The following is a 22811-nucleotide window of genomic DNA, read 5'->3' as shown; positions in this document are numbered from 1 at the left end:
ATAAGTCTTGACTAATTTAAACCTCACAAAACTTCTTGGGGGAAAATATTATTACCACTGCCACTTAACAGATCAAGAAACTGAGCCCAGAGGGGTGAAGCGCCCCGCTTCCCCAAGGTTGCACATAGGTGAGGGGCAGAGCAGGATTGAGCTCAGGGCTCACGGAACCACCCACCGGGCTACTGAGACTTACGCCAGTGTCTCCACATGAGGGCACTTTCTCAGGCTGGCGGCAAGCTGCTGGGCCCCAGCGGCTGTGAACTTGTTGTACTGGACACTGGGGAAAGAAACCATCCTGAGGCCTGGCCCTCAGCACCATCCAGCCCCAGACCAAGGCCACTACCACACCCTTGACAACCAGACCTCAGCCCAGCCCTTCCCATGATGCCCCGGGCAGCTCCACCTACTGCCCAGGTTCCCATACTCACTCCAGCACCTGCAGGGATACCATGTCTGGAAGCACGTGTGCCAGGCTCTCGGCTCCCACATCACAGATGAAGTTATTGTACAAGCTGCCAGAAACAGAAGTCAGGGCAGGGGCTGGGGTGAAGGGGCTCAGGGCACAAGGGGATCCACACCCACTGGGCTTACTGCCCCAGTTTACAGAGGAAAACTGAGGCCCAGAGAGTTGAGGCCACTTCTCCATGGTCACACAGTGAGTCCAGGGAAGCAGCAGGACTGAGAGGAGGTGGCTTCCAGGCTGAGACTCGATCAGTTCAAATCCCCACTCTGCCATTTGCTACCTATGTGACCTTTGGCAAATTACTTAACTCCTCTGTGACTCAGTTTGTTCCTCTACAAAATGGGTGTGATAGAGTCATTGTGAGAAGGAGTAAATGAGTTAATGCTGGTAAATCACATAGAACAGGCCCAGCATGTGGAATGAACTAAATGTTAGCTATGGTCATTTCTACCTCCCAGCATGAGTTGTGAGGGTTAAATGAGTTGCCATGGAAGGTATGACCAGCGCTGAGGGTAAAGGGGAGAGAAAAGCCCAGTTACTGGGCCGGCTCAGCTTCCTGCAGTGTATTCACAGCCACTGTTTGCAGTGTTGAAAATAGCAGGACGGGTGTCACTGATGCTGACTTCAATTGTACATTCATTACTAAGTATCCTTTTAACATCCAGGTACTGCTGTGGTTCTAATTTCAAGGCCATGGCTTTGCCATGACAGCCTCAGAGCTACACTGCAGGGCTGCATGTAAAAGCAGCAGGTCTATACTGTAGCCAAGTGGATTCAGGCTAAACTCCAGCATCCCCTGATGTCATGATTTGGCTGCTACCAGGGCAGGCACCAGGCAGGGGTTTTGCAATCTCTTCCTGGGGTAGGTCTTAGAACTCAGGAGGCCCTTCCTCCTAGAACAGGCAGAGGATCCTTCCTGTGTTTCCTTGATGCCAAGAAGCACATGTTCAGATATTTGAATATCATTGAGATCAGGATCTAATAATCAGTGGAGTGTCATTATAATCTACAGTATTTTGACCTCTGAAAGATGTCTTACAACAAATGGCATCTTAGATTCCATGAAATATGAGGTTTCTTTAAGCATCGGTTGGATCAGGTGTCACTTCCATAGGCCCCACCTCTCCAGTAGAAACCCCCCCCCCCCCACCTCCCTGCATAATCTGGCTTCTACTTACTTCTCCCACCCTCTGTCCCTCATGCATTATGTCAGCCGCAGTGGACCTTCTGGCTCTCAGAGCCTTTCCTATAGTGCCTTTGGATCTGCCATTCCCTCTTCTTGGAATGCTTTTCCCCTAGAGCTGTCCCTGGAGGGGGAACAGTCACCCCCTCAAGGTCTCCTGACCTCTCTGGTGAATTCATCATTCACTATTGTAATTGTGGGCCCTTGTTAGTTTCCTTCCTAGCACAAATCACTATTTTAAAATATTTTACTTACACATATGCTTACTTGCTTATTACATAAAAAACTTGAAAGCAAGAACCATATCTGTTTCGTTTGTAGCTGTAAGTCTAGCTCCTAGCACAGGCTGGCCCATGTTGATGTTAGAGAATATTCGTTGCCCTGCACACTCTAGGGGGTGCCAATCACATAGATTAGGAGTTGCACAGTATACAACCAACCTATACAGCTGCACCCAGAGGCCCTGAATGGCAGGATAAAGAATGGATACACCAATAACTCTATGAACCAGATGCCACCTGCCCTGGGAATTTGACTCTGGCTGTCCTTGGCAGGTGATGAGGGCTGTAAAAGGAGAGGGAAGTTCCTCCCAGCCTGGTGAGAGAGGAGAGCTGACAATGCTGAGCTGAATGGCTGGGGCTCTGGTCCAAGCTCTCAGTTCCCTCATTAGCCCCTGGATCACCAGGGGCCAGGCTGGAAGTAATCAAAAGCAAGAGGTGCTATGCCAAGGCTCACCAGAAGGTGACAGTGTAAGCACTGACTGGAGTGTGAGTGATAAGAACCAGCCAAGGCTGCGGGAGGATTTTCATCCTTTTAGAAATCACCACCCCTGGACTCTAGAAAAAGCTCTGTCCTGCTGTCCCCTGAGGGAATAGGACCAATATTTATTATGCCCAACACTGCACCATGGGCTTCCATAGGCTATTGGGATGGTACCCATTTTCCAGATGAAGAAACAGGTATTGCCCAACTCTAGGGCAGGGCATTGTGATCACACTGGGTTTTAGGTCAATGCCCTTCATCTAGTTGTGCAACACTGACACAGCAGAACAGCCTGTAGTGGCTGCCTCCAGGATCTCAGTGTGGGACCTTTCAGCTGGCACCAAGGGGGCTCTCTGCCCTCCCCCAGCCCGCCAGCCAGCTCAACAGGGCCCCACTTACCTCAACCTGAGGAGGGATCTAGCCAATGAGGGCAGGGCCTTGGCGAGCTTGCAGGCGCCCACGTCAGTGATGCTGTTCTGGGACAAGCTGCAGGGACACAGTGAGAGGCCCAAACTTGTACACCCCTTTCCCCTAACCCCCTTCCCTGGAGCAGAGCTGAGAAATCTTGCTTCTCACAGGGTGGCCCAGAGCAGCTAGCACAGGACCATGGACCTCAAGGAGAGCTGTGGGTAACCACTGTGAATGGTGCTGTGGGTAGGCTGGTGCTAACTTTTATTAAATAAAAGGATACTGTTAGGTCCTGTGGCTGAGTGGGATGAATGGGGTGAGGACCCACATGAGAGAGAGAGAGGGAGAGAGAGAGCACTTTCCCAGCCACACCTGTTTTATGGTTTTATATCATCCCCTTTGAACAACTTTTCAGTGTTTATGTTGTTTGTCTAGTGGCTGTGGGTTCCACAAGGCAAGGGACCAGTTCTGTTTTTTGTTCATTACTATATTCCTGTGCCTAGAGCAGGTGCCAAGCACATAGTAGGTGCTCAATAAAAATTTAAGTAGGGGAAGAGAAAGGAAGCAAAGAGTCGGGAAGGGAGAAGTGGAAGGGAGGGAGGGGTGAAAGGTAGGCGAAGAAGGAAGGACTAACAGAGGAAATCTGGCTCACTCACAGTGTTGCCTAGAACACTATGAATTACTTGAGGAGTCTCAGTGTCTTACAATCAAGAAAATGCCTAAGTGAATTCTGGTGAATCCTGTGGCCATTCTGATCATGGTTAGGAAGTGGGGTGTGGATAAATTTTGATGATACCATCTAGGTTCAGTAAAAAGAAAAAAAAAATCATATTGATCTTCTCGCATCATATCCATCTCCTACTTCCCAAAGCCCAAAATAGTTTTTTAAACATGTGCTATTTTAATTATGTTTTACCAATAAATCCTAATCTATCTCTCCCATTTCACCTCCAGTGTAATTTTCTGTCACTAAACGGTGTTTACTTTTATCATTATATCCTTTATAACTATGGATTTAGTTGTTTGCTTGTGCATTGTGTCCTCTCAATAGAAGACTCTTGAGGTCAGGGACTTTTTTTTTTGTTTAAAGCTGGATCTCTAGAGCATAGAATGGAGCATATTAGGTGCTTCTTAAATATTTGTTGATTAGATTAATAAATGATCAGTTGCATGAATGATTAAAGAAATGAATGAGTGAAAGGATGAATGAATGAATGAATGAATGAATGAGTGAATGAATGAATGAATGATTATGTGGATGAGTGATTGAATGGATAAGTGAATGAAAGGATAAAAAAGCCTCAGACCTTGGGGGGACAAATGTAGCAGGAAGGGCAGGCCCAGGCCACTCACTTCAGCGTCTCCAGGGCCTTCAGCCGAGGGAAGGTGGCTGAGAGCTGCGCAACACCCTCATCTCCGATCTTGTTCTCACTCAGCGAGTCCAGGCTGCAGGTGAAATCAGATGGGGCCCCCATCAGCCAGCACCCTGGAAGTCACCTGACCTTTCCCCTCCCTCAGACCCATCAGAGGCCTCCTCCCATGCCCCTACTCCCCCAACCCTGGACACGCTATAGCACATGTCTGTTCCAGAGCTTTTGAGAACAAGTTTTTGTTGTTGCTGTTTTTAGGTTTCATCTTTTTAATCAGCTCCATGAAGGGCATCCTAAACACTATATGAAACACAACAGAATATTTTTTCTTCCAGTATTAAAAAAAAAAAAAGACATTCACAAGTATTTTAAGAAACTTCTATATAATCAGGGCAATGATCTTCAGTAAAAAAACACCTCTAAGTAATCATGTTCTTGATTTCTTGCAAGAGCAAGTCTTCATCATCTGGAGGCACCAACTGGCCAGCCAGGGGACAAGGTACTAGCTCTCAAAAGACCTGAATACCTATTTTGCTTCCTGGAAGATCCCACGAGCTTGGGCAACTTCCTGGCAACCTCTAGGGACCTCAACTGTACCCTAGGATCATGCTCTCTGACCCTGTTTCTCTCTGGGCTACTGAGAACAACACATAAGGGGAAGAGTTTCAAAGGTCACAAAAGGATTTGCCTTTTTAAAAACAATTATTGGGGGTTCCCATCTGCTGTAGCTTCCCCTCAGTGGGGTCAACTGGTCACTCACACCAGCCCCATAAAGAAAGCAGCAAAGACACACACACACACACACACACACACACACACACACACACACACACAAAAGGTTTGGGGATGCCAAGCCTGAGGTCATGGCGAGAGCTCTGGGGTCTATACTCACTCCAGATGCTGAAGGGAGGAAAAGGCCTCAAGGATCCTCACCAGTTTGGGGAAAGCCTGGGGGCCCAAGACAGGGCCCAGCCTAGGAAGCAAGGGGCAGAGGTAAGACTCTGAAACAGTCATGGCCCCTCAATTCAGCCCCAAGGTGGGGTATAGACAGGACACAGAAGGCAGGCCCCTCTAAGGCCCCTCCTCTTCCCTACCTTCCCTCCCTCAAGCCCCACCAGATGGGACTCCAAATCTGCTCTGGGAAGATTTCATAAAACCCCCTCAAGTGGCCAGCTAGGGGCTCCCCAGCTTTCGTCTCTGAGTGGGGTTCTACTTCTGCCAACATCTACACACACCCTTCTCCAGCCTAGCCTGGGAAAGTGGTCCCCAAATGCTCACCTGAAGACCACTACCAGTCCCCAGAAAGATGGTTTACTTGTTTGCCACTGCATTTTAATAACAAAAAACTGTTTCTTGAGCACTTATGTGCCAGGAACAAAGTATGTCCTTCACTCAGGCTAGATCTCATTTAATCCCACAATGACTCTGAGCTAAGGGCACTTCTTATTCCCATTTTACAGATGAGGAAATGGAGGCACAGAGAGGTTAACTAACTCACACAAGGTCACACAGACTGGATTGTCATTTAGACTAGACTTTGAGGGAATGAGAAAAATAAAGACAATGGAGGGCAGTTTTGTTTTCTTTTTAAAATATGGTTAAATATACTAAATGTAAAGATAGAACAGTCCTTTATTTTGAAATTATATTTTTTGGATTTTTTTGACTCTAAAATATTCATTCTTTGATCAAATGATGATGCCAACAGTGGTTATTTTGCTTCTTTGAATGAATATACTTGATAAAAATTAAAAGGTGGTAACTGCACATAGTCACTGAAATTCACTCTGAAATAGTGTGTCTTTGAAACCCCAAAGTTTGCGAACTACTAGCCTCAGCGAAAGGTCAGGAGATGGGAGTTTGAAATCTGATTTGAATATGGAATCTGCCACTTCCCTCCCCTGGGGCCTTTTGGGCAAATCCTTTCACCTCTGAACCTCAGTCTTCTAAAATTTAGCCCTAATCTTACGAGGTTTTTACAAGGATTAAGGAATTCATTCATCAAATATTGATTGTGTCCTGTGTGCCAGGCCCATAGAGCCCGTCATGGAGACAGCCATGAACAAAAAAGGCAAAAAATGCTTGCCCTTCTGGAGCTGACATTCCAGTGGGCAAGACAGATAATCGAAGAAATTGGTAAACTATCTGGTGTGGGAGATAATACGTGGCAAGGAGGAAAGTACAGTGGCTAGTGGGGTGGACTTTTACTTTTAAAAATGGGGGTCAGAAAAGGCCCCACTCCATGAGAACTAGAAGGAAGTGAGGGTGCAAGTCATGCAGATATCTGGGGAAGAGCGTCCTAGGCAGATGGCACAACCCATGCAAAGGCCCAGAGGCTGGGGCATGCTTAGTTAGAGGGAAAACCAGAAAGGAGGCCCCTGTGCCTGGAGCAGAGTGAGCAAAGGAGAGAATGTAGGAGGTCAGGGTGAAGAGGTCAGTGAGGGCTGAATCAGAACCCCTGCAGGATTTTCAGTGGCTGAGCAGTCTCACTGTATAGGTAGATGAGGCCTACAGTGTGCCTGCAACAGTGGCTGCCAGCCAAAATACACCCAAAATAGTCTTTTCCTTCCTTCCTTAGAACTTTCTTGGGGCTTCTGGCCTCCAGGTGGCCTGTTTCCTGGTTCTGGGCTGTTCCACCCCATGGCTGTTGCTCTTCAGAGCACAGTTCCGATCTTGAACTAGGGGCTTTTTAAGCTGAAAATAATTCAAAGCTAGAGGGGCCCTTGGTTATTGTTTTTATTCATTTCCTCTTTTTAGCAACATTTTTATCTCTGCACAAATTTGGCAACTTGTCTCTGAAACAAGAAACGCTTCTTTTTCTGGGGCACAGAGGGAGCAGTGACCCGGAGTAGACAGCTTGTGGGTGACAGGCTGGGAACCTTGGGCAAGTTACTTATCCTCGCTGGGTCTCAGTTTCCTCATCTGTAAAATAGGCAAGATAATGACTATCTCCCAGAGTAGCTCTTGCAATTAACGAGATTATATATAAGATGCACTGAGTACACTGTAGGTGTTTAATAATTCCTTCCTAATCATTACATGGTTTTAGATTCCCTTACAAGGACCAAACACAAATTTAGCTTTTTCCTTTGTTGGGGCAAGAGCCAGGGTGCCCTGACTTTTGTGACTCTGGACAAACACTTTATATTCTCTGGGCCTCAGTGTATGCATCTGTACAATGGGGAGATAATAACAATACCTCCACCCTGAATGGCCTCCCCACCTGCTCATTCCTACTCCTTTATCAAGTTTTATTGCTTTAGTTGCCTCCTCCAGGAAGTCCCCTGATCTCCCCCACGTCTATACTCTCACAACCCTGTAGTTTCCTGCCACATGTCAAAGCAGGTGGCAACTGTCTAATTACATAGGCTGCAAGCTCATCGAGGACAGTGGCCTTGTTTATCTGAGTAGGTCTGTGGAATGAATGAATTCGAATAAGCATGTTCACCAGTAAATGGGCTAGTTATCTTGACTAGCCCAGACGGGCCATGCCCCAGCTGCTAGAAGCTAGTTTCCAGTGGGGTGGAGTGAGAGGGTAAGAATAATTCTGGGGACCCATCTCCATACTGGTGGCAAACCCAGCTGATGCTGGAGAAGAAACCTCATGGGGACCCGAGAGAATCCACCCCTTCGCTTACGCAAACTCCAGCTTCTTTAGGTCCCGGACAGCGGGGAGTTCCCCTGCTGTGTCGTCTGAGGAATTTCTTTTCCTGGAGAGAAGGGGCAATGTTAGTCGGGAGCAGGCTCTTTGTCTGTTGTTGAGCCCCTACCTATGTGTCTCAGGATGCCTGCCCACCATTAAAAAGAAAAACCTTGGGACAGGATGTTATTAAGGCATTACTGTATGTGTCATGGAAGAGCCTCAGAGTGGGCACTGTCCCCAGATAGCACAGAGTACATGCTCAAACAATGCATGGTGATGGCATGAGTGAAAGACAGTTGCTCGATGGTCAAGTTTCCTCTGCTCTCTGGACTTTAGAGCTCTGCTATCTATAAAACGGGGACACTACTGGTCCTGGCTGCCTTGAAAGGCAGCCATAGGTGTCACTTCTGTTACCAGGTGAAGAAGGCAGCTCATTAACTCTTAGCTGAGAAATAATTAGGTACATCATGGCAAGTTTTAAAAGTGATAAGTCCTGGGGCTCTGCCTGGGTGGTAACTGCATTGAGAGATTCTGGGCGGCAATTGCCCAAGGCGAGGGCATGGACATCCCAAAGGAGAGGAGGCATTGAAAGCGCTAATGGCAAACTTGATTTTAGGTCCTATATGCCCTCAACTTGCATGGCCTGGACCACCTTCCATCCCCTTCCCCTCACCTCTGGATCTGCACAAGGTTGCCCAGGTCTTCCACATCCTTCATGGACTCGGCTTTGAAAGGCTCAATAGTGAACTTCTCTTCCACGACCTGGAGTAGCTTGTCCTCCCCATGCTGTTGTAGGGACTCCCACAGCCCCACAGTGTCACTCAAGGCGGCCCTGTGGAGGGAGGGCCTCAGACCCAGGCACAGTGACTGGGCTAGACCATAAGGGAGGGGCAGCTTCATGAACCCCTACCTATTCAGATACTTCCTTCCTCAGCTTAACCTCTACCCTACCTCCTCCAGAAAGCCTTCAGTGACAACTCCAGGCCTTACTGATTCCTTTTTCTCAGTTTTCTGAGTGGTTTTGTGTGGTTTTTTGTTTTTGTTTTTTTTTGCTTTGGCTACTAGGAAGCTCAGTGCTAAATTCTTGATTGAACCAACTACAATGATGTAGGACCCTACAGCTTGGGTAAAGTATGTTTATGGAGAAGGTGAGAGAGATTCTCTGGAGATTAGGCTGAAGTGATCAAACAGATCACAGAAGGATTTAAATGAGCCAAATTTAGGAATCAGGGTAGTGGGATACTTCTAAAGGGTTGTAAATATGACCAGCTTCAAGCTCTGGGGAGATCACTCTGATAGTGACATACAGTGAGGTGGAAGAGGGAGAGGAGGGAAGGGCTCGCAGTCAGGAGGCTGAGGGAAGGCTGTGGCTTTAACCCAACCATGGCAGATGGCGGCTCGCGTCTGGCATATGGCGGGCCTTCAAATATTGGTTGAAAGAGTGACGCTGCCCCTCACTTGTTGCATGCCCTTGGGCAAGCTGCTGCCCCTCTCTGAACTTCAGCTTTTTCCCACATCTTAAAACATGAGGGAATCACTTTGGCCCCCACCTGGCTGCTGTGTGGACTACATGAGACCCCCCGCAGAGTGATCTCAGCATGGTATCAAGACCACAGCAGGTGCTCAAGGCAAAGAAACCTCTTCCCTATCCCCTGACCCCACCTGAAATGCGTGACACAGCTGAGTCCCACGAGCCTCTTGAGTCCAGAGGGGTCAATGCCAGTGCCGCGGAGGTCCAGGGAAAAGTCACGGCCTGCTGTCTCCAAGGTGCTGCTCAGTACATGGGTGTCTGGAGGTGTGAGCCGGGTACCCAGGAAGGAGAGGTGGGCGGGGAGCCCCTGTACCACATGCCGCCAAAGGCCAGCGTCCAGCGCCTCATGGGCGCAGTGCAGCAGCTCCAGCAGCCGCCCTGCCTGCAGCAATGCTGGCTGCAGCCGCTTCAGGTACTTGGTGAGCGCCTTCCGCTTCCTGTCCGCCACAGTGGCCACCGCCGGCCCTGCCAGGGCTCCCAGGCAGCAGGCGCGAGGCTGGAAGACCAGCCCGGCCAGAAAGCGCGGCACGCCATCCAGCCAGTTGTCATAGGGCCTCTTCTTCCTTGGCGTCAATGCCAAATACTGCGACAGCTCCTTGTCCTTGATCTCACTGCTCAGAGCCAGCCACACGGCCCCCAGGAAGCATTGCAGGAGGAAGCTGGGAAAAGCCAGCTCGGTCTCCGAGGCCCCAGGGGAAGGCTGCACCAAGCCTTTGGCCACAGCCCAGGCCCTCACCTCCGCAGACGGGAACTGGTCCTCCCGCAGGGTGCTGTGGTGTCTGCGGCCCAGCTCCCAGGCCAGCCTGGCCAGCGCCTCCAGGGCCCCTGGGGGGCTGTCACAGACTGCTGGGCCTAGTAGGCCAACGTAGAGTCCCGTGAGTGTGGAAGGCAGCTCGGCATCCTCTCCCAGCTCCAGGAGGGCCTCCGAGAGCTGGCACACGGCCCTGCACACAGTGGGACTGTGGCTATGACTGAGGAGAAGCGGCTGTCCCCGGAGGAGTGCCAGGGCTCTCTCCTGGTGGTGAGTGGCCCCCAAATGCTCAAAGTAGCGCATCACATATGTCTCAGCCTGCTCGGCTGAGAAGCCGGCCATCTGGAACAGGGCATCAGCCTTGCTCAGGCTCTGAGCGAAGCGGCCCCGGGACCGGGCCATGACCAGCAGGGTGCAGCCTCGCAGCAGCTTGCGCTGGAGGAGGCCGGCCAGCAGCCCCCGAAGGGAATGGGGTTTCATGGATATGGGTCCGCACGTACTGTGCAGGAGGCCGTCTTGGGCTTCAAGCTCCTCAAAGGCATCCAGGATGAGCAGAACACGGTCAGGCCTCTTCAGAATGTGACCAAAGACCTCATTGTCCACCAGCCGTGGCTGGGGGCCCAGGGAGAAGAGTAAATCCTGCAGGTGGTAGGTGTTCCCTGCACGGTCCAAACAGTGGCAGGGCAAGTAGAAGACAAAGTCGTACTGTGGCAGCTGGCCCCGGGCCCAGGTCCGGCTCACTGCCCGGGCCCAGTGGCTCTTCCCCTGTCCTGCCTTGCCCAGCACAGCAATCACCTGTGTCTCACGTGGCCGCCGGCGGTCACTAGCAGCAAGCAGCACCTCAGCCAGACCCCCTCGGGCTGGCTGCTGCTCTGCCCAGTCCAGGGTGACCAGTTCCCTCTCCTGGCTCTTGCTGCTGCTACGCTCCAGCCGTGCCCTCATCAGGTCCACCTCCACCAGGATGCCTTCCGGGCCTGTGGGCTCAGCCTGATACTTGTCCCGTAGCGAGCGACAAAACTGCTCCACACTCTCTGCAAAGCGAAAGGATGTGTGGGATGGGGGAAGGATGCGAGTGGCAGGACTGGCCACCACGAAGGCAGCCAAGACGCCAGCCCGGCCGCTGTCACTAGCTTCTTCATTCGTTCACCACATAATTTTCACAGACCACCTGCTTTATTAGCTGCCTGGTCCAGTTACCCAGATGCTCACTCATGAACTCAGTCCTTCCCACACCTGTTCATTCCTTCATCTTCTCACTCATTTACCTGTCAACTCCTTCACTTATTCCCTAACTTGCCTCCTCTGCTCCCTCACAATAGGGAGGACATTGGTGGGGGGTTAGAGTTAAGATTGTGGAATCCATGTGTCTGGTTCGAATCTTAGCTCCACCACTCATTAGTGTAATCTTGAGCATCTATACTCACTATGCCTCAGTTCCCTCATCTGTAAAATGGGGATGCTATGAGGGCTGTTTGCGATACTAACGATTTAATATATCTGATGTGCTTACAAGAGCACCTGGAACAGAGTAAGCACTTAGTAACTTGGCTATTCTCTTCTATTATTTATTTGTGTGGGGGGTTTTGGGCCATTCTCTCCACACTTTCATTCTCACCTTCTATCCCATACTCACATAAACTTCTTCCATCCCCTCACTCCATCACCCGCTCTTCCCTCACTGGTTCTCTCAGCCTCGCAAACAAGATGTCAACACCTGGCATGTGGTTATTGAGGGGTAGGTCCTTAATAAATATTACTTAAGTGTAAGTGACTGCCAGAATAAATGCTGATATGATGGTGGTATCAAGCGAGTAAGTGAATGTGTGAGTGAATGAATGAATGAATGAATGAGTGTGCCAACAAATAAGGGGCTGAAGAGTGTTGGGTGAATGAGTGAAGCAAAGCCAGATTTGGGCTCCTGCCTCCAATGCCCAGGGCAGAGGGACTCTGCTGCCACTCACCAGGCCACTTTGGAAGCCTGCTGGAGACCTCGCGAGCTGCCAGCCATTGGGTGGGGGACATCTCGTCTTCTGGAAATGAAGAAGGCAGTGTCAGAGTTAGGGTGGGGGGACACCCTAGGGTCTTCCCTCCCTCTGAAGCATTCAGTCCTCTGAGTATGCAGAGGGTAGAGCTGACAAGGGCTGAGGAGGGTTTGCAAGGTGGGGACTTGAGGTTGTATCCTATTCAAAGATATCTTTCTTTGGCCAGCTTTACTTTTAAATTTTTTAACCAATGTTTTAAAAAACACACACTATCTATGTAAAAATCAAGATTTCCAGATTCTGTTGACAATTCAGAAGACCTGGCCACACTGGGCTTTCCTGCCAGTGACAAGTGCTGGTGCAGGCTGGTGGCCTGGTTTAGCTGGGACGTGATTTTCCACCTGTCCCCCTAGTCCACCTTCCCAGGTCCTCCACCCCTGGAGACCCTCCCTGACCTGTTTTACATAAACACGGCCTGCTTGTCCCTGTAGGCAGCTATTTGGGGACCTGATAGTCTGAAGCAATTCTTCCCCCAGAGCCTGAATCCTGCTTCCAGTACCTCTCACAGGCCCCGAGGTTCTTACCTGTTGTGTTTGCACGGGAGGTCAGGGCTGGTTCTGGCATGCTGGGAAGGTCAGCTGCAGATGGGGCGAAGGGGCTGGTGGAGCCAGGCCGGTCTGGGGACTTCGGGAAGCTGTGGATAGCTGGACTACTAGAAGGGGGTGCTTGGCTGGCCTGGGGCATCTCGCCTATGTTAGGTGGGAAGGGAATATAAGAACAGCCAGGTGTGCATCCAGGAACCCACTTGAGTCACCCAACCTCAAATCAGGGTGTGGGGCTTAGAAGTCTGGGGAAAGAAGAGAACTTCCAAATGACAGCATTTTGGAATGGAGTTGAGGAAAGAGCTCTGGAGTTACATCTAGCTCCTGGAGGCTTGGTTTTCCCATCTGTGAAATGGACACAATCATAGGGAGCGTAGGGCAAGTGCTACTGCGGCACTTTTTCTACTGTATGGTTAGTGCTCATTTTCCTAGATGCCCAAAATGTTCCCCTACTTCTGGGGCACCTGTGCATTATACAAAAACTGGCATATGACTTTCAAAGGATGCTCTTCAATGAGTGCAAGTGTACCCCTGGCCTCATTCTCTCTCCCATCCCTGAGAGCCCAAACATGCCTTCCCCTGGGCAATTCACAACCCACCAGAGTGGTGGTCAGAAGGGATCATTTTACTGAAACAAGGTAATTCAGGAAAGCTGTGCAAGGATGCACACCAAACTGTTCATATATACTAAAAGAATGAAGGAAAGACTCAGTAATCCTTACTAGCATCTCTTACTGTTTGGCCTTTTAATGATATGTCTTGATGTTGTAGTTTAAAAATATAATCATGTTTAATAGTGGGGAGAAAAGAAGGGAAAATTAAGGCTTAGAGGGGAAAGTGAGACCTAGAAGGCCACACAGCTACTCAGTGGGTCACGCACCCAGACCACCTGGGGCAGCTCTGCTCCTCTACTTTGATTCTTGGGAAATGGGGACAGAGAAAGGTGTTCTGAGGAGGGAGGGTCACAAGAGGGTATTAATGCCTGGGGTGGGGGAAGGAGAAAATCCGTAGTAGTCAGGTAGCAAGGAGTGGGGGGCAGGTCTCGCTCACTCACCTTGGCAGATAAGTATACTGGGCACCTCTGCCCCAGCTCCTGAGACTTGCCAGAGCCCCTGGGGCACAGTGGGGAGGGTGGGAATGATGCTGATGGGTCCGGTAGGGAGGCTCAGGCAACTCAACAAGGAACTGGAGGGGGGAGCTGCAGGAGACAAGGCAGTGAGGCGGGACCCTCCGTAGCACCTGTTTGTAACCCTGTTTTGTGATTATTTTATTAACTCCTGACTCCCTTTCTAAAGGGCTCCAATCTCCCAAAGAGCAGCCATTGTGCCTGTCTTGCCCATGGCAGTGTCCCTAGCACCTAGCAGAGTGGCTGGCATGGAGAGGTGCTCCATTCACAGGTGATGAAGGCATTGGCCAGCGAGCGAATTCTCTAACTGGTGGGATTCCTTGCTATGCCTCCCAGGGACACGGTTCCCTCCAGAGCATGTTTTCCCGCACAGACTAAGTTGATGGGGACTCAGAGGATGGGACTGGCTGGGAAGAAGTGGGTGACACTAGCTGGGGCTGGGATTCTTGTCCCTGGTGGCCCCTGCCTTAGTCACTCCCGAGGCATAAGGAGGGAGGAAGCCCACCTTCTCCAAGCCCCTCACATACCAGGTGTCAGGACGGTTTCCTCCAGCCCGGTCTGGGAAGATGCTGGCTCCTTGCTGAACAGAGCAGGTGGTGATGTGAAGGACAGAGCTGAGGAGTCGCTCACTGGCCCCACTAGGAAAGTGCCAGTCACCGAGGGCACAGTTAAGGGTTCGGCTGTGTGGAAGGGGCCATGTTAGAGGCTGCGTGAGATCTAGGTGGGTGCCTGGAGGGGCCTTCCTGGGTGGGGAGTGCTCCAGGAGCAGAGTAGATCTCTCTCTCCTGGCAGCTGGAGGAAACTCCTGTCTTCTTCTCGCCCCTGGTGAAGCTGATTCTGTGCCAGCAGCCAGCCTCCTATCCTTAGCTCTCTCCTTGTGGCTGGGCCTTAGAGCTTCCTGAGATGGAGACCTAATAATGGCCCCATTAGGCCACTAAGTCAGGACAGACCTATAAATAGGTTCTTGTCTCAGGTCCCTACCACCTTCTACAGCCAGTCACAGAGCCTCTCAGGGGACCCCAAGGAGGCCCAAGCACTCCCCAAAGAAAGGAGGGGCTGTACCCACATTAGACTGTGACAGGGGTTTTCTCCTCTGTTTAATGGGGAGACCTAAGAAGGTAGAGACTTGCTTCCCCAATTAGATTGGGAGATCTCTGAAGACAGGGACTACTCCATGGGCAGGGATCTTCATGGGCAGGGCCCCTACCTCCCCCATCAGATTGGAACTCTCTGAGGTCAGGGGCTAGTCTTTCTCCATCAGCTATGAGCCTTTCCTTTCCCAGTCTGTTCCCCACTCAGCGGCTGGCCTTTCCTCCTTTGCAATAAGAACTGGGTGAGAGGAGAGGGGAGGGGAGGAAGGAGGGGGAGGAAGCATGTGGTGGGAGATGGTGAGCTAGGAGGAAGAGGCTCAGTGAGGCATGGGGGCGGGAGAGAACTGGATGACCAGCTGACCACAGGGGACTGCACTCTGAAAGGAGAAGGCAGTGGGACAAGGCTGGGGTTTAGAGGACGGGCCAGGGTCTCAGCTCTGATTCAGCGTAAAGAAGAGGGGGTGTCAGGGAAGAGGCTTTGTAGGAGAAGCTGGGTCTCCCAGCAGCCCTTGAACTATACAAACTATGAAATCATGATCTTGGTTTCAATCCCAGCTCCACCTCTCACTAGCTGTGTGATCTTGAACAAGTGGCTTCACCTCTCTGATCCTTGGCTTTCAAATGCCAGTTTATATGCACACCTGAGGAGGTCCCGGCTTCCTGCCTTGCAATCTCCCTGGGCCCACCACCCCTGCTCACCGAGCTTCCTGTGCTTCAGGTCCGCAGGCAGCTCCTCTGGGAAGGCTGCAGAAAGAACACCGTGGTCAGGAGCCCCAGGGAAGGGTTGTGCCAAGCCAGGAGGGGCTCTTGGACCCCAACAGGCCAAAGAACTTTGCCTTAAATGCCTGGGAAGTGGCCTTGGGGGTCCCATTCCTTTCCCCTGACCATTCCTGCCCCCCTCATCTGCCTGCTTGTGACCAAATCCCACCTCGAAGCTCGCAGGGCAGTGAGGCACTGGAAGTAGCAGAAATACAGCGGGGACAAACAAGATGAGTTTGAGTTTAAAAAATAAAAATAAAAACAACCTGCTTTTGATCCCTTCCTAGCTGTGTGTCTTTGCAACGCAGCCTCTGAGCTGTGATCTCTCACCTGTGAAATGGCGGTTGGGAGGTTGGGGGGTGATTCCTGCCTCGCAGGAATACATTGAAAATCAGTGAGTGAGTATCAAACACTTAGCACACCAGTGGAGAAGTGGAGAAGAACCCTGTGTCCCTTAGCAAGAGGTAAACAGACCATGGTTCATCCACCAACAAATACCGTGCAGCCCTGCAAATGAGCAAGGATGCCGAAAGGTAAAGGTGTATGGGGAAGTCACCGGCGCCTGCGGCTGGCTTCCTGTGAAATGTTCTAGATACAACAGATGAATGAGTGGATAGACAGAGGGGCGGAGAGATGGACAGAACTGTGTTAAGGCAAATGCGGCCAAACATTAATTGTAGAATGTAGGTGATGGGTATGTAGTTTTTTGAAATATGATTCTTCCACCTTTATTGAATGTGAATCATTTTCATAATAAAATATTGGAAAAATATTTATTGAATGAAAACAAGAAAGAGAGAAAGGGGAAGGAAGGAAGGAAGGAAGGAAGGAAGGAGGGAGGGAGGGAGGGAGGGAGGGAGGGAGGGAGGGAGGGAAGAAGAATTCCTTGGAGGTAGGACAATTCTCCATCAGTGATACAGAAATGACCTCCCAGACATGTTAAATGAAGAAAGCCAAGTGCAGGATAGTGTAGGTAAAAATGTGGTCATTTGTGTAGAAAATTAAAAAAAAAAAAAAGAGAGAGTTGGCTTATAGATAAATAACATTTCTAACAAGGCAAAAAGGAAACTGACAACATAGGTTGTCTTCAGGGAGGGAAACTGAGAGAAATAAACTGAGAAACACTTTGAAAATAAAGAAATTGGTACAGGGCTTACACATGGTCTGGCATATAGTGTACGCACTTGATTAATTATTACGCCCATTTTACAGATATTTTCATTCAACAGATATTTATTGAGGCACTACTGCATGCCAGGCACTGTGCTAAATGCTAGGAATGTAGTGATGAGTAATAAAGACAAAGTTCCTGTCCTCACAGTGGGGGAACTGACAAAAAGCAATAAATAAAAAAAGTTCAGATTATGACAAGTACTAAGGTGCTGGGAGAGACACAACAAGGTGAAAATAAACAAGGTAATCTATGTGAAAATGGTGGTCAAGGAAGGTCTCCAGGAGGAGGTGGCATGTTAGCCAAGATCTAAGAAATTTGAAGGAGCTGGCCATGGAAAGAAGTGGGGGAAGGACATTATAGATAGAGAGAATAGCAAGTGCAAAGGCCCCGAGGCTAGAAAGGATCCATGGGCTACAGGAATGGAAAGAAGCCAATGGGGCTGGAGCATGGTGGCTTATGGGGCGTTGGAGGGGTGAAAAGGGCTGGATCATGCAGGCCTTGTGGCATGTATTTTGTAGTCATTGGAAGGTTAACGGGGAAATGAAATGATCTGATTTGTATTTCAAAGCTCATGTTGGCTGCCAGGTGAGGACAGACTGAGGAGGCAGGGAGACTGAGTAGGAAGCTCAAAAAGGTGCAGGTACTTGCCACAGTCACAGAGAGCGTAAGTAGCAGATCCAGGATTAAAACACAGCTCTTGCTGACTTCAAACCTGTGCTTGAAGAGATCTCCCTCAAATACAGGGGTGACAACTAAGGATAAAAAAGAATCCAGAGCCCAAAAGTCCTTTGGAAACAGCAGTCAATACAGCCAGTGACAGAGACTCCCCCAGGAGAGTAGCCATTTGCACCTGGGCCGTCTGCTTCCTCCCTGGGTCACCAGGGAGCAATGGTGAGGGGAGAGGCAGGTGGGACACAAACCTGGGTGGACTAGACAGGACTTAATAAGGGGAGCAACTGGGACCCACAGCAGGCTTTGGAGCCGGGGCAGGGCCAGGAGTCCAGGCTGGGTAGGACCAGGAAGGGCTCACTCACGTCTTTTCTGACTTTTTTTTCCCGTTTCCTCCAGCATCTCTATACTCTCGCCGATTATTTCTTCTAATCCTATGTGCTCTACTTTGGAGGGAAAAAAAACAAAGACACCAACATGCACAATCAGTGGACGCCCCAGGTGAACCTGCACTGTCCCTAGAAGGGATCTGACCATCCATGAAGGGATGGCCTTCGGGTATTGCGGTGCTCCCCAAGAAACAAGGAAGGAGATGTGGGCTGAGCCGAGAGCTCCCAACTTACTGAAAATGTCTTTGCTCAGGCCTTCGAACTGGGAGTCCTGGAACACGTACTGGTCCAGTTCCGCTGCCCAGACAAGGAAAAGTGCAGTCAGTCAGTGAGCTCTCAGTGTTTGCTGAATGAACGACCCAATTAATGCAGGAACACAGGGCTCTTAATCTGATTGATGGGTCGGGATATGTAGCCATAGAAACTTATCTTTTGCTATAAAGTAGTAAAGTAGTTCAGTGCACCGTGGATGAATTGTCAGGGGGGCTTGAGTTTAAATTCCAGCTCCATCACCTGCTAGCCCTATGAGCTATGCGACCTTGGGCCAGTTACTTAACCTCTCTGGGCCCCCATTTCATCATCTGTGTAATGAGAATAAATAATGCCTACAACCCAAGGATGGATGGTGAGGATTGAGGCTCTGAATTTAAAACATCCAACACAGTACATAGTGAGCACTCAATAAACGGTGGCTTGGAGCCAATGGGAAGACAGTGATCACAGCAGGAGGTCAGAGGAGAGAGTGGGATGGGCTAGTCCTAGAGCACTTCCCAGAGTAAGGGGTCCTGGCGCCAGGCCTTGAAAGATGGGGCAGAGCCTGAGAGGTTGAGAGTGGAGGGCTTTCTGGAGAGTGGGGACGGAGTGAGGGAAGGTGTTTGTGGTATGTGTGGGAAACTCTGAAAGACAGGTGTCTGCAGTAGAAGTTTCATGTTGGAGAAAGTTAGGACTGGATTTTATAGGCCATGGGGAGCCATAAAAGGCTTCTGAGCTGAGGAACGGAGTGTGGGCAGAAGTGATGATGATGATGATGGTGATGATGATTGTAGTGGTGGGGTGGTACCTAACTTACTGAATGCAAATTCCTTTTCTAACTACTTTACACATGCTGAGGACTTACTCAATCCTCACAGCCGTCCCATAGGGCAGGTGTGATTACTATTCCCATTTTCACACACACAGAAGCCAATGTAATATTTCAGGATGTCTCAAATGAATGCCTGCGTGCCCAAGCCAGGGCGTGGCCTTCTAGGAACACAGAGAAAACCCACAGACTTGAGGAGCTCATGCAGCTCCACTTCCTGTGTAGATCCCCTAAGAAAAACCCCCCAAATCCTAAGAGATGTCCAAATCCCTTACTGTGGCCTCCAGTTGTGAGGAAGTGAGTGCCCTCAGCCCCAAACACTTCTGCTTCCTGAAAGTAAATTCCCAGGAAGGAAAGGAAGCAGGCAGGGTCTCGGTTCTGTAATTTTGAGACACCTCCTTATTTTCTGCCCGGGCATGATGCTGGGTTAACTGTGCCCTGGGCAGAGACCGGCTGCGCACAGGCCTCCTGAGTAATGTGCTTCTTGGGTTCTCAGAAAAAGGGCAACTGAGAACAGGTGTGCAGGTTTTTCAGTGTACAAGCGTGCCCAGCTAAGAGGGCAAATGGGGGCAGGAAATTTAGCCTGCACTAAATTTAAAATTTTTTAAATTGATTTTAGAGAGAGGAAGAAAGAGAGTGAGAGAGAGAGAGAGAGAGAGAGAGAAACATCAATTGTGACTGGGGATCAAACCCACAACCTGGGTATATGCCCTGACCTGGAATTGAACTGGCCACCTTTTGGTGAATGGGACAAAGCTCCAACTGACTGAGCCACACAGGCCAGGGCTCAGCCTGCACATTAATAGCCAAGCTGTTATTTCCTGGTGGGGGCTGCCTCCTCCAGAAGAAGGGGTATCTTTTTCTAATCCAACAAAGTCTCTGTGTGACTCTGATGAGGAGGGATCCTTTACCCTACCCCCACCCTAAAACAACAACAAAAGAAACACCTCTCCGCAAAGAGTTCTGCCTTTACCGGAAAGGTGTAGCTCTTTTTAAAGCTGCAATCCAGCCTCTTAGCTTATGCCTTAGCAAACCTTCCCACCCCAGATACTTTCATTTCTATGGCTAAGACTTTGACTTTGAAATGAGAAAGACGTAGCATAGAATTTCAGACCTGCCCATTACTATCTCAAATGCAGCCTTGGGGAGACTGTTTCACCTCTCAACCTCAATTTCATTATCTGTAAAATAGAGATACTAGTCATATCTACTTCCTCTGTTTTAAGGATGCAACTCATCTGGCGAGTAGAAAAAAGTGCCACCCGGTTGGGCGTGGCTCAGCGGTTGAGCATCCGGGCGATCAGGGTTCGATTCCCTGGCAGGGCACATGCCAGGGTTGCGGGCTCGATCAGTGACTCTCTCATCATTGATGTTTCTCTCTCTCTCTCCCTCTCCCTTCCTCTCTCTGAAATCAATAAAGATATATTTAAAAAAAAAAAAAGTGCCAATACTAGAGTATTGGCTTAGGAGCTGTGGAGAAAGAGAGGGAGTGACGTATACCACGTGCTTTATGAAAAAGGCAAGAACAAGAAATGTGTACAAATAGAGGCAAAGAATGTAAAAGTGAGATTTTGTTCTCCTGTGGGTCGCTGGTGGAGGGGTGTATTTCCCCCACTCTTCTCCGTCTTTCTGGAGCCTTCCCTGGAGTCTGTGTTCTTTTAGCCCTCGCCCCACACCCCCTTGCCCTGATTTCTGAGAGAGGGGCCTGCTGTGGCTCATGGTGAATGGGTGAGATTAACAGAAGAGAAAAAAGAACTTTTCCCCTTAATTGCCCTTTTTCTGGGCTCAGGTACTTCCTCACCGATATTGGCATAAGCCTCCCTGGTCTCTTCGTCACCTTCTATGTCACACAACAGCCTGCTGAACTGTTCACAGTTGATGGTGTCCGTGTCAGGTTCTGTGGGGAAAAAGCTCCTTGAATGAAGCAGAAAAGATCTGGGCAGAGGGCTGGTGGGGAAGGTGGGGGAGAGGAGACCAGCGGGGCTGGGCTGGGCTGGGAGAAGGCGACGTCCCCAGTGAGAGAGCGGGCCTCTAGCCCAGGTAGGGGCTGTTGTCCATGGTGCTGACTGGAGCTCAGGGGCCAGCACTTAACACTTGCTGCCTGTCTCCACCGCAGGCTGAGGGGTAGGGAGGGATTTGGGAGGTGACGGGGGGAGGAGAGCCCACCTGAGCAGAGCTCAGTCTCTTCTTCTCCAGCCAGGTCCATCTGGTCATAGAGGTGGTAGAGCTGCAAAGGGTTGGCATTGCTGTTGAGAAGCTCCAGGTATCCACCTTCTAGAGGCCCCAGCTCCATCGTGGCACACTGTCCACTGCCTGGAAAGGAGACACACTCGGTCATCTCATGGGATGTTGAAAAGATGTAGGGAATTAATATAGTTCCCATCTGAGTCACTTGGGAAAGGCCAGGGTTGAGGGAGCAAAGGAGCTCACTCAGCACCTCTTATATGCTCAGGACAGTGGGAAGAGGAAGCCATCTTCCCTTCTTCCAAGAAACTTATAATTACACTGGGAAGATGCCCATGATACAGGAAAGAAAAATGGAGAAGTGTAGAGTCAAGGCATCTTACACCTGTGAGCCAGGAGGCCTGAGTTCCACATCTTGCACTGCCATAAATGATGACAGCTAAGACTGAGAGAGCACCTACTATGTGCCAGACACATGGGCTAGTACACTTAATCCCATCAACAACCATATGAGGTAGGTACTATTACTATCCTCATTTTACACATGAGTAAACTAAGTCTCAGAGAGATGAAGTGACTTACACAAGGTAATCCAAGTCCAAGTGGAACCGAGGTTTGGTTCTGGGCTGTCTGACTCAAGGCCCTACATTTAGCTGTTACACTCTATTGCTGTGGGTGACCTCAAGCAATTCTCTGCTCCTCTCTGTCCCTCAGCTCCCTAATCTGTAAAATAAAGGAGTTGGGGCAGAATCTCTATAAGATCTTTCATTATCATTTGTTAAAGGACATATCAAATACCTTAGATGCTACTTCAGTTAATCTTCAAGTCAATCCTGGACATATCCACACAAAAACTTGCATGCAAAGTATAAGAGTATAGATGCATAATTCATAACAGCCAAAATACAGAAGCAACTTAAATGTCCATCAATGGATGAATGGATAAATAGGATGTGGTAAATCCATACAGGGGGATGTTATTCAGCCATAAAAAGAAAGTTTTGATACATGCCACAACATGGATAAAACTTGAAAACAATTATGCTAAGTGAAAGAAGCCAGACACAAAGGGCTGTATTTTGCATGATTCCATTTATGTGAATTATGCAGAATAGGCAAATCTTTAGAGACAGAGAGTAGATAAGTGGCTAGGGTTGGGGTAGAGTTTTGGGGGGGAAAGGGGAGCAACTGCTAATGGTACAGGGTTCCTTTGGGGGAGGCTGATGAAAATGTTCTAAAGCTGACTGTGGGGAGGGCTGCACAACTGTGTCAATATACTAAAAATACCATTGGACGGTACACTTTGAATAGGTGAATTGTATGATGTGTGAATTATATCCTAATAAAGCTTTTAAAACAAAACAAAACACTGACCCTGGAAGGTAGGCTAGGTCTTGCTGGCTATAGTGAATTTGAAGCCTCAACCGGGTGGCTCTCACTCCTCCCCCGCCCCCCCCCCCCGCCCCCTAGTTCAGGTAGTTTACATCCCATGGTGTGTTCATTTCCTAGGGCTGCTGAAACAAAGTACCACAAATGGAGCACCTTAAAACAATACAGCCTTATTCTCTCACAGTTCTAGAAGCCAGAAGTCCAAAATCAAGGTGTCGACAGGGCCCTGGTCCCTCTGAGGCCCTAGGGGAGAA

At 49.6% G+C, this 22811-nt stretch overlaps 1 protein-coding gene across 2 annotated transcripts in view; it reads right to left on the bottom strand.

Annotated features, from left to right (window-relative positions):
* Positions 1–22811, bottom strand: part of CIITA (class II major histocompatibility complex transactivator) — a gene marked incomplete at its 5' end in the record, with an annotated part of 38042 nt that overhangs the window by 1987 nt on the left and 13244 nt on the right. Inside the window, 17 exons of one of the 2 annotated variants that reach the window (XM_081133829.1) lie at positions 194–277; positions 429–512; positions 2808–2894; positions 4170–4262; positions 5079–5159; positions 7825–7896; positions 8503–8661; positions 9492–11142; positions 12073–12141; positions 12678–12842; positions 13750–13893; positions 14349–14501; positions 15612–15656; positions 17880–17957; positions 18138–18200; positions 20786–20881; positions 21151–21297. In XM_081133829.1, coding sequence (XP_080989955.1) covers positions 194–277; positions 429–512; positions 2808–2894; positions 4170–4262; positions 5079–5159; positions 7825–7896; positions 8503–8661; positions 9492–11142; positions 12073–12141; positions 12678–12842; positions 13750–13893; positions 14349–14501; positions 15612–15656; positions 17880–17957; positions 18138–18200; positions 20786–20881; positions 21151–21297 — 3271 coding nt within the window. Of the gene's footprint in view, positions 1–193; positions 278–428; positions 513–2807; positions 2895–4169; positions 4263–5078; positions 5160–7824; positions 7897–8502; positions 8662–9491; positions 11143–12072; positions 12142–12677; positions 12843–13749; positions 13894–14348; positions 14502–15611; positions 15657–17879; positions 17961–18137; positions 18201–20785; positions 20882–21150; positions 21298–22811 lie in introns of both variants that reach the window. The other variant, XM_081133830.1, reaches the window with a different exon arrangement.

This window comes from Miniopterus schreibersii, assembly GCF_964146895.1.
Source record: "Miniopterus schreibersii genome assembly, chromosome: 3".
NCBI lineage: Eukaryota > Metazoa > Chordata > Mammalia > Chiroptera > Miniopteridae > Miniopterus > Miniopterus schreibersii.
This window is presented reverse-complemented; position numbering and strand designations above follow the sequence as displayed.